This window comes from Channa argus, chromosome 11, assembly GCF_033026475.1.
Source record: "Channa argus isolate prfri chromosome 11, Channa argus male v1.0, whole genome shotgun sequence".
In the NCBI taxonomy this organism is placed as follows: domain Eukaryota; kingdom Metazoa; phylum Chordata; class Actinopteri; order Anabantiformes; family Channidae; genus Channa; species Channa argus.
In genome coordinates this window covers 3,887,346-3,903,749 of record NC_090207.1, presented here as the reverse complement: position 1 = coordinate 3,903,749, position 16,404 = coordinate 3,887,346, and the positions used below count along the sequence as shown (strand labels likewise).

General features: G+C 41.5%; 1 protein-coding gene across 7 annotated transcripts in view; it reads right to left on the bottom strand.

Annotated features, from left to right (window-relative positions):
- The window catches only part of slc4a4a (solute carrier family 4 member 4a), a 39,839-nt gene extending 28,872 nt beyond the window's left edge, over positions 1-10,967 (bottom strand). For 3 of the 7 annotated variants that reach the window (XM_067520876.1, XM_067520878.1, XM_067520879.1), the window contains exons 1-4: positions 10,810-10,967; positions 10,134-10,233; positions 5,771-5,844; positions 1,623-1,796 (exon numbers count right to left, since the gene is read on the bottom strand). In XM_067520876.1, coding sequence (XP_067376977.1) covers positions 1,623-1,796; positions 5,771-5,844; positions 10,134-10,150 — 265 coding nt within the window. In that variant the 5' untranslated portion in view covers positions 10,151-10,233; positions 10,810-10,967. Of the gene's footprint in view, positions 1-1,622; positions 1,797-5,770; positions 5,994-10,133; positions 10,234-10,348; positions 10,621-10,809 lie in introns of those variants that run through there. The other 4 variants (XM_067520881.1, XM_067520877.1, XM_067520880.1 and 1 more) reach the window with 4 other exon arrangements.
- Between the last annotated feature and the right edge of the window lie 5,437 nt (positions 10,968-16,404).

Below are 16,404 nucleotides of genomic sequence, written 5' to 3'. Positions count from 1 at the left end.
CAGAATGTGGAAAACATTTTTCTAATAAACATCTTTGTAAATCTAAGGTTCTTGCGTTTACTTCTCATAAAAGCAGGAAGCATGAATTTAAAATTCCTCTGAGATTTGAAATGCGTTCGCACACAACTGAGCACACAAGAGGTGTAGCTCATTCTCCCTGACTCTGGGCATTTAAACCCATTTGTATAAGAACCAAGTTTTTGAGTAATCTTTTTAATCCACTTTGCAAGAACATTTGATGCTGGTTGGAAAAGAGTGGGGGGGGGACAACACACACACACACACACACAGACACACACCATCAAAACGAGCAGAGGTCAAATAACTCTGCGGCGGACACACATGTAACCAGGAGGATGTTCTCTCAGTCCCTGCAGCGCCCATCTGACCAAACAAGAGGATTTAAGTCCAGACAACAGACAAGGGCCTTTTTTCCCTGGGGCTGGGCATGTTTTCCAGAGAGAATAATACTTCTGAGGCCAGGGCACAATGGTACGACATGAGGCCTACTGCATGCCTATTTGTTTTTAGTCCGGAACAGATGCCTGCAAAGAGTCGGAGCTACTCCAGAGTCACACTGGGAAAGATCAGGTTAAATGGGTTTTACTCCGTGAACCACGGCTGGACCCAAGTGTAGCATTTCGGTAAAGACACTGAACCACAAGCAGTGATTACACACTGGCCTTTTTGCATCGCATTCAAATTGGCCAGCATCCTCATTTCAAACACAAATATGCGTATGACAAATATGCGTCGCCACGGTCCGTAGCAACAACCAGAGGGGCTGGCTCTAATCTGTCCTCTGATTGGATTTATGTCCCGAAGAAAATCCCCCACATCAAGTGATGTGTACATATTATAAAATCCAGTGTGCAAGCAAGCATGTGTAAAATGACATCATTCTCTAGCGATGACAATGGCCTGGCGCAATATTGGATTTGACAGAAAGCAAATACATTTTGAGCCGACTAGGATCCCACACAGACCTTGTAATCAGAGAATTCATCTCCCCCATGTTTTTCTGTTTTTTTTCCGCGATGATCAGAAAACGGCCATTATAAATCAATGGTCTGCTAAAGGTTTTATTCATAATTCAAACCCCGAACTGAGCACCGATTGGTTGGCTTATATACCTCCGACGTGATCTTTCTCTCCTCCCCTTTCTTCGTCAATTTTCCCCTCGAACTGGCTGGAGCTGATCGGTTGCAGCGCCTCAGGATACGTCACATTCTATACTGTACGCAGCAGAAGAAGCTCCACCCAAAACAAAACCACAGGACTAAACACGTGTACTGTAGATGTCAACACGCCCGCGCGCACGAAGCGGGACACACCACAACCACGGACAAAAGCACGGGAAGAAACGCACTTACGCACTGAACCCAAGACACTTATATCAGCACTAGTGCAACTAGTCCAATGAAAATTCACTCTGCTCTGTCAAAACAGACTCGTCCGTCAGCAGGACATGCACAGCTATTTCTGGCCACTTAGTGGACTCAGCAACTTTGCTGGGGTCACTGAGTGTCACACAGGCTTTTTTTGCCTGAAAAGAGAGCAGCCTTTAGCAAAGACAGACATGAGCACTAATCGGACTTGACTTGGAGTCCGTCGGAACTTACTGAGAGGTTTCAGGATGCTGTTGTTGGCGTCCTCGTTGTTTTCTGTGTCCGACTTGTCAGACGTGTTCTCTGTCAACTTCTCCTTTCTGTCCTTGTGGCCGGTTCTCCGACGGTGGCGTCTCCGACGCCGATAACTCTTTGGCACATGGACGCCAATGTAAATGGTATGGTGACCTGCAAGAAGCAAAATGGCAGATCAATTCTGACACTAAACAGCCTAATTGATAGGATGCAAGTGCTGCACCTGAGTTTCACTGTGAAAAGCCCTTTGAGGAAGTGGAAATTTAGGAGCATAACTAGTTACAAAACACAACTACAGTGCTGAACATTCTCACATGCCCCACAACGGATTGGTGACAGCGTAGCAAAGCAGGGTCACAGAGGTTGTGGTCCACTGTCTAAACAAATACTTGGACAGAACAAGAAGCATGGTGCAGTAATGCTTCCACAGCAAATTTGATTTAATGAAAAAAAAAAAAAAAACACTATAGTCTACGGGTAATTGATCTAACGTGTGGGTGTTATATTTTAATATCAAGCCCTGAAACTAAAATCTCTATGCAATCAATGTCAAACATCGCCTGTTATAGCAGGTCGGGTAATGCTGAGCCAAGAACTGCATATGGCCCAACTAGGAAGTGGCTGAAGCCCACAGTACAATGATCTCTCTTAAAGCACAACAGCGTTCATTATTCCCTCGTACCAGAGTTCTTTGTTGTTGTTGTTGGCGTTTTTTGTTTTTTTTTGGTCCATCAGTCTCAACAAATGACAGAGGGTGGAAAAAAAAAAAAGAGAAGAAGGAGGAAACACGTGTAGACAGAACCCACATCCCCCACAAACAAAGATGGCAGCTCTCCCGTGTTTTACGGGATAACGTAAAAACGAGATCAAGCGCACACAGCTGGAGCCCTGCTGGCATCATTGGCAATAAAAAAAATATATAAGTAAAATTTTAAAAATCTACTCAACATGTGATGGTTGAGACTTTTCAATTTGTTGCTTATTTGAGTTTAAAAACATAGAAAAAGAAAATACTTAATACTTAATATACAGATATAGTAACTTAATGTAACATAATGTGTTGCGCCAACATTTGAAATAGCTTTATTTCTCCCAGCTGTGAGCAGCACCTTTGTTTCCTCTGTGTGGAAACAGCTCACTCAAACATTATGACTTTTAATGTTAGATCTATTCATATGTACATTCTTATAGCCCATTTCATACATGAAACATTAATATTTAGACCTTAATGAAATCAAATCAGCAGGGGGCAATTGGTGAGGGAGTCGTCCACCAACCACAGGGTCAGTGATTCGATCCCTGGTCCCGGCTATGTGTCAAAGTGTCTCTGGGCAAGAAACTGAACCCCCAACAGCCTTTTTCTCATCCCCAGCTGTGCAGCACTGGGCCAAGCCCGGCGTAAAAACTGTGCCAACTGTGGAGACTCTGAACTCACCACATAAGGCAAAAGGGAAAAAAAATAAAAAAAAAATACAAATAAACTGAAATCAAATCAGCAAATCTGTTTTGATGCAACAACCCTGTAACGGAATTGCTGCCGTCTTTATAGTGGCATTGCAACGAGTTCTGTGCCAGCTTCACACACAAATGCCAAGTCCTACTTCATCTTTTACCTTTACACTGGTTTACATAGAAACATTCGAGTCGACCAAAGAAGCAATCAGATTTGCCACAGAGCAAGTGGGCATTAAAACAAGACGCTTAAGCAGATGGCTGGACAGTGACATGGACTGAGGACTGGAGGAAATAAAGACCCCAGTGCCATTGGGACTGATAGATGACCAATAAAGCAGAGCGTGAAGACGTTTGCGCAGGCTGAACGGCAACAAGAAAGGAGGTGAGAGAATAAAGGAGATTGATGGAGGAGAAGAAATAAAAAAAATAAATAAATAAAAACAGTCCAGTCAGGGAGCTGGAAAGGAAGATTTGCACGTTGCCAGAGCAGCTTTGTGAAAGACTTCCTCTTCTCTTTTCGGGGTAGAAGAACTTCTTTTGGAGCTGCCCGTAAGCACACACACACCGAATGAAATGAAATCCTTGTGTTTACTGGGAGGTTTGTTTAGCTCACTAGATTTCTGAAGAGAGGCAACGCCACCCCCAGTTTCCCCAGTAACCGCACCACTGGGACAGGCCCGGACCAGTAGGGAGGGTGGAAACATGGCCAACAGCACTAACAGCTTGCCAATGCTGCACAAACTGAAAAATATATTTTTAGATCAGACACTATATCTATACCTATATCAGCTCTTGTGGCCTGAGAGCCAATCTAATCATTTCATTTGGTTTGACCTCACACCATTAGTTGGCTCACATAATAATAATAAAAAATAAAAAAAAACACTCGTGGCATAACGCAGTGGCCGTCTTGAGCAATGACACCGACGCAGGCAGCACGCAGTGCCGGCGTGGAGAACTAATCAGTGTCGGACAAAGATAATTTGGCCATCGGGGCAAGACTACCTCATTTCCATTTGTTCTTTTTAATCAGTGGGTCAGTCTTTGTCAGGCTGTCGCCTCTGAGGGGGGCAGCAGGAAACACGCTGAGCTCAGGGGAGATTCAGCCAGCAGACAAAGACACATGCAGACAACAGCTGAGACGCTGGTTACGCACAGGAAGTCAGGAAGAGATTGAAGCAGGGTTCAGCCAGAGGTGATGCCCGACAAAAGGATGACCTCCAAAACAACAGTGCTGCACATATTCAAACATTCACTCTGTCAGGTTAATGTCATACAACTAAGTTAGCGAAAAGGATTATTTCAATTCTGTTTTATTACAAATACCATTATTGCTACAGGCGGCTGGGGAAAAACTAAACACGAGACGCACTGAGCAAGTGAGAGAAGTCGAGGTTGAGTGGATTTCTGTGATTTTTCGGTTCAGTACATACAGTATACAGCCATTGTTTCCTACTAATGAAGATACTTTGGAAGCTTAAAGAGTTTATTTACCACATAGTACAATAACTCTTTGTTGCTAAATGACAATAAAATTTGATCCGAATTGAAATCCGTGCATTAACAAGACCTTTGATATCCACTGTGATGAATTAACTGTCGTTCCAAGAATCTAAAAAGGTTCAAGTCGTACAGAGATGAAGCAACGCATTCGAAAATCTTTAGCCAAAGATGAAAAACGAATGAAACATAATAATAATAAAGAAAGTGAACAACTGAAAGCTGGTGCTGGAACCATTGAGCACATCCACCAAAAAAAAAAACAAAAAAAACCCAACCATAGGGTTCTTGGATGTCAAGACTGGCTTTGTGCCAAACCCCTTTTACTCCGCTAGACCAGATCTAAGAAACCTGTTGATGTTTGGTAAGGGTTTATGTCATCACCATGTAAACCTTGTTTCTATGCAACAACAAGCATTACGAGCAGCAACGAGAGGTTAAAGGTTGGGAAAAAAAAAAAAGGAAAAAAAAAAAAAAACGACCACTGAATAAAATAACAGTTAAGTGACACTATGGCAACTTGGTCCAAAAGAAGAAAAATACAGTATAGATTAGAATGGTAGCGAGGAAAAGCTACAGTAAATCGTTAAGAAAAGAGTTGGGGGCTCGACAACACTGGGAGAGACACACAAAATAAAATAAAACGTGGAAAAGGTTCTTTTAGTGCATTATTGAGAGGGGAGGAAATTTAAAAAGGCTTTTATTTTGTAAATCTACATGCTAATTCAATTTGCTTGATAAAAACTAAATCGACAGCTTATTGTGAGGAAAAACCCGTTGATTAGAAGACACGCGTTCCTGTGCACTTGCTGATGGTCTTTAAATCAGTTCAGATTTCCTCACAAAAGGACCGTTTTGGATCCCGTCTTTGTTGTGCTATAGCTCTTTGAGGGGAACAGTGAGGTAAACACAGGATCACGTGCTCCAGAGTTCGACATCCTTCACGTGGCAGCTTGCTACGCGCAGGAAGCCTGATAAATTTGGCTGCCTTCCAAAGACTAAATGACTCCCTTCCTGCTTCACTCAGAGTTTTAAACTTTTCTCTTCATTTATAACTAACTCAACTATCTTGTGGTTCTTGTGCATTTCGGTCTGCACGACAAAGAAAGTGAGAAAAACACTTGTTCAAAACACATGCACAGCAATGAAGGTGTCGAAGCAGGTGAACTTACCCTCTACCTCTTCCTCGTCACATTTGTGCTTAAGAAAGGACGCACCCCGGTCCAGCACCGCCTCATCCTCCATCCTGTAGTAGTAAAAAAGGAAGAAAGACTGCTCACACTTTTCCTCCAGCGACAGCGTGGAGCCATAGCACTTTGGCTCGTTCACCTGCAGTAAGTTGGGACTGGGGCTCAGCCTGGTGCTGCTGGTGGCGCTCATCTCCACCCATTAAAGAAACTCTTTGTACCTCAGATCTGATAGGAAAACCACCACCGAGTGTGAGAACGAGCGGGTCGCCCTGGACGGCAGTAAAGTGCGCAGTCGATGGCAACGCTGTTTTGGTTTTGGATTTAATCTGGTGTAGGGGGATGAGGGAGAGGACAGGAAGTCTGCTAATTGACTGATCGGCGCAGTAAGTCGTGCAGGTTATGCGCAAAAAAAAAAAAACACCCAACTGACTGACGATACCTGGGTCGGTCTCCACTCCATCAATCACACACACACACACACACACACACTGAATCATGGGGTTGAGTTCTATTATTGAAAAAAAACCAATTCAAAACGTGTCAGTCTTGTGTATAATCAGTCACACGCCTACACACACACACACACACACACACACACTACAAAGCCTCTCCATCTGGTCAGTAATGCCCGCCAAGCCCCCCTTCGTCACCACCCTCTACCTAAGAAACAAGTGGGGCATCACATGTCTGTCTACTCATCCACCCTTACAGGATTACGCCAGCTTTGCCTAAGTGACAGCACACACACACACACACACACACACACACAGGTTGGTTTGTTTCCCAACAGCAACGTGAAATACCATTTTAAAATGTTTGAGGCTCTGGCTCTGAAGCTAAAATGTCACTGATGGCCCGCTTTCTTTGCTGGGGGGTAACGTTGTGTTTCAGCAGGAGTGAGTGCTCCAAAAAAAAGGGAACAAACTCGCTCAAAATTTCGAACATTAATTTATCGTCTAAGTGTAACAATTAATCTCGTTTAATACAGACGGATTTACAGCCACCCACTCGTTCACGAACTCGAATGTAACAAATAACACACCCTTTAGATTTTAATATCAGCAGGGGAAGAAAGTGGGCAAAGTGAGTTGACTGGACATTCGTATGGCCACAAACATTTCTGTCTATGCCATGAACTGAAGACAGGCTGATCAGCCACAACATTAAATCAGCAAGGTTAAATCCACCTACTGAACTTGGTGTTGTGGATAATTGGTGTATAGATTTGGTGTAATTTCATTTCAGACGCTTTGTTCACTCGAGGCCAATCTGTCATGGAAAGATATCCTGGACACAAGCGGTTAAGGGGTCAAAGGTCAGCTACAGAACAATGTTCTTCCAGCTGGCTGGGATGTCGAACTCAGGCATTTCAGCACAAAGAGAGGGAGTAGGACATGCTCTCTGTTCTCTGCATCGTGCTGTATGGAGTACAAATCCCACGGCCTAATAGATTTAGTTTACAAGTGTGTTTTCGGATCAATTCTTTTTTTTTTAAAAAAAAAGAAATATCTACATCCAGTTCTACCACTGCACAATGATCGGTGTCATTTGCGCTCGGCCCTGTTTTAACACTGGCTGCTGGTTTGGAGCAGCATTATCAGCACTGCGGGTAGATAAACAGCATCTCAATCAACGCACGTGGAGCTGAAAATAAACACTTTGAAACCCTGAAACACTTCCTGCGTTAGCTATTGATGTCACAAAGTACAGCCGTCCTAAAATAAAAAAGGTAACTTCGCAGGCTGCTTTTTTCCATTTTTGTTATTCTCCGAAAATAACGACACCATTTGTTTCCCCCCCCCCCTCTGAAACTAAACAGTCTATACAAATGGATCCAGTCTTTAATATTTAAAGGATAATAGCACCTTTACATTGGTGGGTTATAGTTGCACTTTTTCACAGTTGCTCCGATTAATATTAATTAAAAACCTGATATAGCCGACAATTCAATCTTTGATGAAAGCGCTTCGTCAAGCCGAAGCTGTGATGTGCAGCATTGTTTGCCTCGGGCAAAGCTGCAAACAGTTTTACAAATAACACCATGACTCAGCCGCAGTAAAAAAAAAAAAAAAAAAAAAAGTTTTATCTTTGGACTTTGCTGGTTTCCCCACTAGTAAGAGCTTTCCCACTACTTCCATTGCCACCTATGGAACAATCATGGACATAGCAGGCCAAACTCCACTCAGCTGACAGCCTACATGTCTGCTCCTCAGATCAGTGTACAGACACAACGCAGCGCGTTATCAGAAAAGCACAGGACGACCTTATACAGCAGAGAAGGAAGAAAAATGTTTAGACGTTATATTTTCTACATGTCCTAGAATCCTAATCAGAAGAGTTTTATCACAGACCGACATATGAATTTCCTTTCACCTGCACATTATTCATGTTTACATGCAAACAAGAGAAAAACATTCGATGTTTTTTTAAGCGATACTGTTTAGTAATGTAACATTGTGAAATAGCATAATGACAGATCAGCTGCTGTATGTTAGAAATGTATTGAAATGATCTGTGTGCAAATGGCTCCAACGCCCCGTCACAAAGTTAAACAGTAGAACTAAAAACTCTAGAGGTGCAAAATCTTGCCTTTGAACACTGCTGATATCAGCTTTTAATACAATGCGTTATTCCCAGCTGAAGCTGTAGTTCTGTCGGAGACTCATCCACTGGGATTAATTTGCTTTTGTTAGGAGCTCGGTCACATCTAGTTAATGGAAGTGGGGAACCGAGCACCAGCCTGTTATCAATCACATCAGTGGAAAACAAATGCACTGAGAATTTAGTTACTATTTTTTTATTTTTTTAAGAAAAGGTGCTTGTCCAACCACGTTCTCTGCATGTCAGACGTAAAAGTGTTCCATCATTCTGTGATGTTCTGAAAGGACACTTTTTCATTATCAACTGTCTTCCGGAACATCATCATTCACTTGCCTATTGTAATCATTTATGACATGTCATGGAGCTTGATCTTAAACTTCCTTTATAGTGGGATTTTTTAAACAGTTGTTATTCTAAACTGTGTTACAGCTGCACATAAAGGACCTGAGAGTGACTTCTAATGGCTGTTGTCCAACTACAAGCAATGAGACGAATAGAAGAACAAAACTACTTATCAGGAGAAAAAAAAACAAAACCCTTGAGCTGAACCATCTCCTATTTAAGGGGAGGGGGGGTGAAAAATGGCCCGTGATTTTTACAATATGCAAAAGCAATTCAAACTTGAAAGGCTGTCACTCGTGCACTCATAACTGTTTATTGGGCACAGTGTGTCACTGCACAGATAACTTATCAACATCTCCGTCCTTGTAGGCCCACAGTGGTCTGCACGAAGCTTGCACTCGCTGTTTCGCTGTGCCCATGCTGACGCAACTGTCTCCAAACTACGGAAAGATCAGACAGCCTGAAAGCACCCGGACCATGTCACCGTATACAATATCGACAAGACGAGATTCCGTGTGTCCAGGTTATGCATCAAGCATCCTGTTGCAATCAAATTTCCCAAGTCAAAATCTCTAACGCAATAAAGGCAAAATGTCACAGGATATCAGATTTCCATGACTCTCTAAAAGGTTTCACCACAATAAAAATACACACACTTTTGGCTTAAAGTCATTATTACTTACTTCAAACAAATGACGCCAAAAAAACAGGGTTAAACTGGAATTGAGGACCCTCGAATAATTAGTCTTTTAAAACTGACTTTACTCTGGCGAAACCTTTAATGGAATCCAGTAAATTGTAATGTTTTAGGTCCCGATCGCCTCCAACATAAGAGTCTCTGTGTAAAAATTTGGTTGCAGGGATCTATTTGTATACAAATGTCATGGTTTTCATGGTTCTAAGTGACACAAAGTGGCACAAAGCACTAAAGAAACAAAAGTTGTGTGTTCAGGGTCACTGTACTACAGTTCCATTTTTTCCTCCAGGGATAAAGTTGCTCGCAAAGTAATTGCATAGCTGTTCACGCCTTGACGCTTACACTTTAACGTGTTCGATCTATTTGACCTTTAAGGAGTTTTTTAATGTCCAGTTCTCTGTAGTTTGCTTACTTTCTAAATAATGCCGCTCATGCTGAGGTGTCTATAATCATTTACTTTTCGAGTGAACCTGAAGTGGCGCAAAGTCACTTAACCCACCTCTACCATAGGTGACTCACATATTTCACTTTTTTTTTTTTTTTTTTTTCTCAACCTGTCAGAGCATGTTGGAGCTTTTTTTTTACTGAAGTGCACCTGAACCCTGCTGCTGATTTCAGGTCATTGTGTTGTGTTGTGTCACAGTCAATGTATTTATTTAAAGTCAAGTAGAAAGTGCTGCTTTAATGCTGGTCGAAGTCACTTACTTCTTGCTGCCACTCATCTCCTCAGGTTGTCTCGGACAAATCCCTTTTTCTGAATGTGCCCCGGCAGAGCGAATCACTGGAGCGGCTTCTGATCCTTGACCTGCCAAACACAAGGAGACGTCGTTTCTCTGCTCCAGGTGGCATCAATGAAGCTCAAGCTTTGCCAAATTACATAGTGACACCACAAAATCTTCATAGCACGAGTTATTGTGCACCTGCTGTTGATCCAAAAAGAAATGACTGATGATATATGAAAGCCAAGCATTATGTCATCCCATCACTTTTTTTGCATCACTGCAAGAACGAATTACTCCTATGACCAATATCATAAAACGCCCCATCTAAACCTTATAATGTGATGCAGCTGGTTTAGCTCCAAGGCTCCGAATGTAAACAGAAGAGTTTCTCCGCTAAAACTCCATCAATGGTCCGAAGAGCTGACTGAGCAAAACAACACGGACTCCAGCTGCGCGTTTACGCACAACTCGGCGCTTAAATGCTTTTGTTAAAGTCCTTCAGCGTTGCAGCGACAGTCGCAAGCACGCGGGCGACGTCACTTCAAACAAATTCAACGCAGCGTAGAGCAGGTTGAGGCCGCTGTACGAACAAGGTGGTTTCCAGTGAAAACGCGCCTCACGACACAGGTTTACGGGGCCAAGTTGTAAAGAGGACTTACCTGCTAATTTGTCTCGGCGTGTTCCGCTCCTGTCGTCAACGCTGCTGCGGCGGCGGCGGCGGCAACGAGAAGGAAAAGAAACCTACTTCCAATGCTCGGTGAAGTTTGTATGCGGCATCGCGTGGCGGGTGCGCTCAGCAAGCAGCCGCCTCTCTCTCTCTCTTCCCCCCCCCCCATCCTTCAGTCCATGCCACTCCTCCGGTGGGAGGTCAGACCGCGCCACAGCTGCACCCTCATCGCTACTGTCAATCACACGTAAGGCGGATTTAAGCAGGTCATTGCACGGGGTCAGCGCACGGTCCAACATGAACCAAGCGTAGTTTGTGATAGTTATATCATTAGAAAAAAAACACAACAACATACATGTATTATGAAATGAAAACAAAAAATAAACACAAAGCCACGTGTCTGCTGGAACCTGCACTAGTAAAAACGTTTTGCCGTCTCTTTAGGTAATGAATCAGTAAAATTCTAGCATCTTCGCGTTGCTTCTTTATCTATAGAATACAGGTAACGCATCCCTAAATCATTCGGTCCTGATTCTTCTGGGATAGTTGCCCCGTGTCTCGTCATCTCTCCGCTTGCCGGGATTGTTTCTGTCTTTCAGCTGTGAACCGCGTAGCTTAAATCCGCAGCGCCACCTGTCGGAGGGAACGCGGTATGATTGACCGACCACCTCCAGACCCCAACATACACATCTGCTTATGAAAACTTATGAAAAGAGAAAATGCGTTTGCTATATAGCTCAGCATTTTGGGTTCAAACTTAAGCAGTGTCACGATCCGGAAAAAGGGCAAATTAATTATTTCTGTATGATGCTTTGTCATCACTGTTTTAGCTTTCACGCTTTCATTTCTCATCACATCATAAATAAGTAAAGGATTATGGTTTTCAGTATGAACACTATTCAATGGATGATCTGCTGAAATAATATTACATAAAAGTATTACATTTCTCAGAAATACAAAGTAGGCTGTGTGATATTTGTCCCTTCTGGATGTAGATCCAGTCCTATGATCGTCTTTACTAGATTACATACATTTTGAGGATTTCTACATTCAAAGACTCAGTTTCTCCACAAGCTTTCGGGGTTTCTGTAAGGAGGATTTCAAACAAAGCTCCTGGTTTATTATTGGAAGATGTAAAAAGGACAACAGGCAGCTGGGTGTATTTTTCTCTGGTTGGAGCTGGTCTCAGATCCTCGTAGACTCAAGTCTTTCACTTTAAAACCTTTAATCCATTACAGTTTTATTGTTCCATGTTATATACAGTTCACTCAATCACGGAGTGCAACACATTATACTATTGGGTTTTTCATGATATAAGAAAAACATCTATTTTTACTTTAACCCTTTTTACTCATGCGTAACTACATGAACTAACATGTATCTACAGTGCAAAAATATTCCAATAGAACAACAACGTACTTTAAACAGGATTTAATTTGATGCTGTTGAAAACATGAACGTTATCAGCAGCAGTCTTTCTCACATTTGTTCACCAAACTATGAAGAGGGAAAACTAAATAACAAGAGTCACACATTTGTAACCCTGTGATTTGGGGAGCAACCAAAAAAAACACAACAACAGTTTTTTGTACTACCAGTTGATTGTATGTATTATAATTGTGCATCTGCAAAGTAACTAGTAACTAAAACTGTTAAATAAATGTAGCGAGATAAAAGGACAGTGGTTCCGAATAATTGTTGTAGGGTAAAGTAATGTACAATGGAAATACTTCAGTAAAGTACAAGTACCACTAAAGCTGCACAGTATTTCAATCCATGTACTTACTGACCACATTTTATGTAACCGGACATGTCAGAGAAGAAAAAAACCTTATGGTTACTGCGTCTGTTTGGGGGCGGCGGTAGCTCAGGTGGTAAGGCAGTCGACCACAGGGTCAGTGGTTCAATCCCCGGTCAAAGTGTCTCTGGGCAAGACACCGAACCCTTAAACAGCTCATTCCCAACCCCAGCTGAGCAGTGCTGGGCCAAGTCTGGTAGAAATGGGTGAGAGGTAGAAATTGGGGAGGGTTGCGTCAGGAAGGGCACCCGACATACAAAACCCACTATATTAATCTATTTTACAGTTCTAGAGTTTGAATTACTGTCTAACTCATACAAAATGTAATTAAATGAGGGATTTTTGTGTATTATTCACCACCTGGCAGGAAAGTAGTTCACATCAACTAACCTTAACTACTATAATAATAATAATCTGAAGCGTGAATTGTACTTTGTATGAATTGTATCCTGCTTAACTTTAATACACTAACAGTTTAGTTTACACAACTAGAAAAACTGTGACCACATGTACAGTACAACATTCACTTTAGGTGACCTACTTAACTCAGTGTGGTGTATTTGGAATTACTGTTTAAAACATCAAAATCATTTCACGGTAAGTGTACTAGGTTCCAACCAGAACACTTTACTTACCTTGGGCTGATGTCACAAGTCCTGCAACTTTGAGTTTTATTACTCGAAGAGACAGAACAGAACCTCTTCTCTCTCCTTTCCCACCACAGTGACTCCGTGTACTGTACGTGCACATTTAATGGGGTTACTGGGACCAAATTACACCATGGTGCTTCGACCCTGCTAACACTTATCTACAAGTTTTCCTGGTGGACTTTATACTTTTTTTTTTGTATTGTTGCCTCAGTCTTTGCTATTGTACTAAAGGTTCACTTCACCCAAAAAACAAATGGATGGGGTACATCACTTTCTGTCAATGTTAAATGTTTCAGGTGTCATAACACACACACTAATATCTAATACTTTTGAGAAAGTATGGGCAATCAACAACAAATCAAAGCCTTAAAGCCAGCTTGTGATATATGAGGGGAATTTGTTTTTGTCCTTTGTACAAACTTTGTAGCCAGAGGCTAATCTGGTTTATGTGTGTAAGTAATGTATGTTTTGAAAATCTTTTTATGTTAAAAATATATTTAAACAGATCGATGCATGTTGCCTGATTTTCCGAGCAAGTATTTGGACTCGTGTGTCAAATTATGGTAAATGAATTTATTATCATTTAACATGTCTTGTGCTTTTACCTTCGCTACAGAAAATTTCTGCAAGTAGAAATTTCTTCTCCAAACACTATTTGGGGTTTTTATTCACAACACAAAAAACCCCGAATCTGTCAGCGTGCTTTCCCCGTGCACGGCCAGTTTTGTTTGTGGAAAGTGGCCGGCAAAGTTGGGAGAGATGATAAAAATGGGATAACGTTACAGACAAGTTTGTGCTTTACTACAGATTCCATTTCAAAACCAAGAAAAAAACCCGTCAAGCATTTGACCTTTAAGGAGGCTTTGAGAGTTATTTGCATCAGCTTTCTGCCACTTTGAAACGTCTTCTGCTGTAGGTGAGCATTTGATGCTGTGGTTTTGATCTCTATTGTCTGTCCACAGGGTTTTCTTTAGTGCCAGCTCGCGCCTTTGATGTGAAAATGTTCCAGGAAATGTAGATCCATCCCTCCCTAGTATAAGTTTGTATTTTCTACTACTCAACATCCACATAACCCTGCTGACTGATCATAACAGCAAAAGTAAGAAATAGAAACACAACGAAGTAAAGTGCGTCTCTTGCAAGCTGAGTCCGGCACAGATACATCTTTTTTCTAAATGTCAGTATTGTTTATTGTGCACAGTTCCACAGACAGTATATTTAACATATAAACAATGAGAAAAATAGAAGAAGAACCCAAAACACAACATTTATCCACATCGGTGTTTGTGGATAAGCTGTATGGTTTGAGAAAAAAGGAAACAGAAAACATTATTTTATGTGGTAGCTTTTCACAGAACTTTCAACTTTTTACTTTTGCTGTCTCCATGACAACAGAGCAAACTTCATATAGTGACAAAGTAAAGACACGGAAATACTGTAGAAACCATTCCCCTCTTTTAGATTTATTTCGTGTTTTCAACCTTTTCTACAATATAAAATGAACATATCTACATTTAAATGACTTTGAGATACATTATATGATGTTATAATACTACTAGTAGTACTACTGTTAATCCAGAAATACATAGTATTGTGTTGGGAAGGTATGTACTGTAGAACCACATGTTTTATATTTTTGACTTCTTTCTGATCTAATAATTCATCTAAAAGATGCTTTTCGAGGTTTTAGAAAAAGTCTCACAGCCTAGAATCAGTAAATTACATATAAGGATGTAAAACAGCGAACCTTTTAAAGAACTTAACGTAAAGATATGGCGCAAAACTAAAAAAAGTCTACAAGTCAATCACACATGAATCCAGGAAAGTGTGGGTGTCAGGGATAGTAAAGAGAGTTGGATTTCAAGCCAAGGACAAATGAGACAGGACATGTGATGAACTAATGTTCATAGAGAAGAGGAACAGTTCCTAAAGAATTCTGTGGATTTCATATTAGTGCAAAGATGGGGACTGGCTCAAAAACCATTATATATTTGGAGCATTTTTATAAAGGTGAAAGTCCTGTTGTCTAAGCAGGACAACGGGACATCGTCAGTTGAGAAGCGACAAAAAAAGCCTTGATGCTTCAGCATGTGCACAAGATGTTGGGCAGATGTGCTTATGCGGCTTACTGTGAACTCTGTGGAACAAATCTGTTAGAGTAAACGGAAAAACCTTTTCTGAGTCTCACTGGGCCCAACTTGGACTGATGTGCTTTGCCGAGAGATAATCTTTAAGTCCGATACTTAAGTACTGTGAGGACATTTTGGGACAAGCTCTGCTCCCTCACAGCTAGAAGGTCTCCGGTTCGTATCCCTGGACGGCCGCACCCTTTCCGTGTGGAGTTTGCATGTTCTCCCTGTGCTTGCGTGGATTTCTCCGGGTTGGAGGTCACGGAAAATTGGTTGATTGGGGGCTTTTTACTGAACTGCGTGAAATTAATAAATACATACAAATGATGATTACTTTACAACCTCCTTTCTGAACACTGCTTCGTTTTACTTTTAGTGCCCAAAACAAATCCTGTACTTTTTTTTCAGAATATCAAGCTCCAAAGACAACAGCTGTTTAATGACATTTATTCTTGAAACTAATAAAAAGTAAATAAAAAGTGATTAACGGCAACTGCTCATTGTTGCTCGACTGACAATTTTCCTACCAATCCCCATTTGCCCAATATGTGATGATGTATTTAAGCTCGTGTGCAGTCGGTCTTTGCACGTTGCACCACAAAGTCATACTGTGAATCTAGCATTTACAGATTGAACTGCTTGTGTTGACGTTTCTCCTAAAAATGTGTGTCATTAAAAGACGACCTTTGGCTGACGCACTTGCAAAAGCTGATGGAATTCCTCACGATCTGCCGAGCGACTAACTGAGTCAGTGTTTGTCTAATTTTCACGTGACAGTTAATCTGTAACGGAGAGGTCCTCGCATTGACCTTGAGGTGTGCCCTCAAGAAAATATGTACCTTTACGGTGATGCTTTAAAACTACTGTTTAATGCAGACTGCATTTCGTACTGTGGCTTGATGGCACTGTGGATAATGTCATTTATGTTTTTCTTAACAGTGGGGTGCTGGTCTACACAGCACCATTACCCTGAATGTATCAAGATTAAAACTTTCAATGTCTTATCAAAA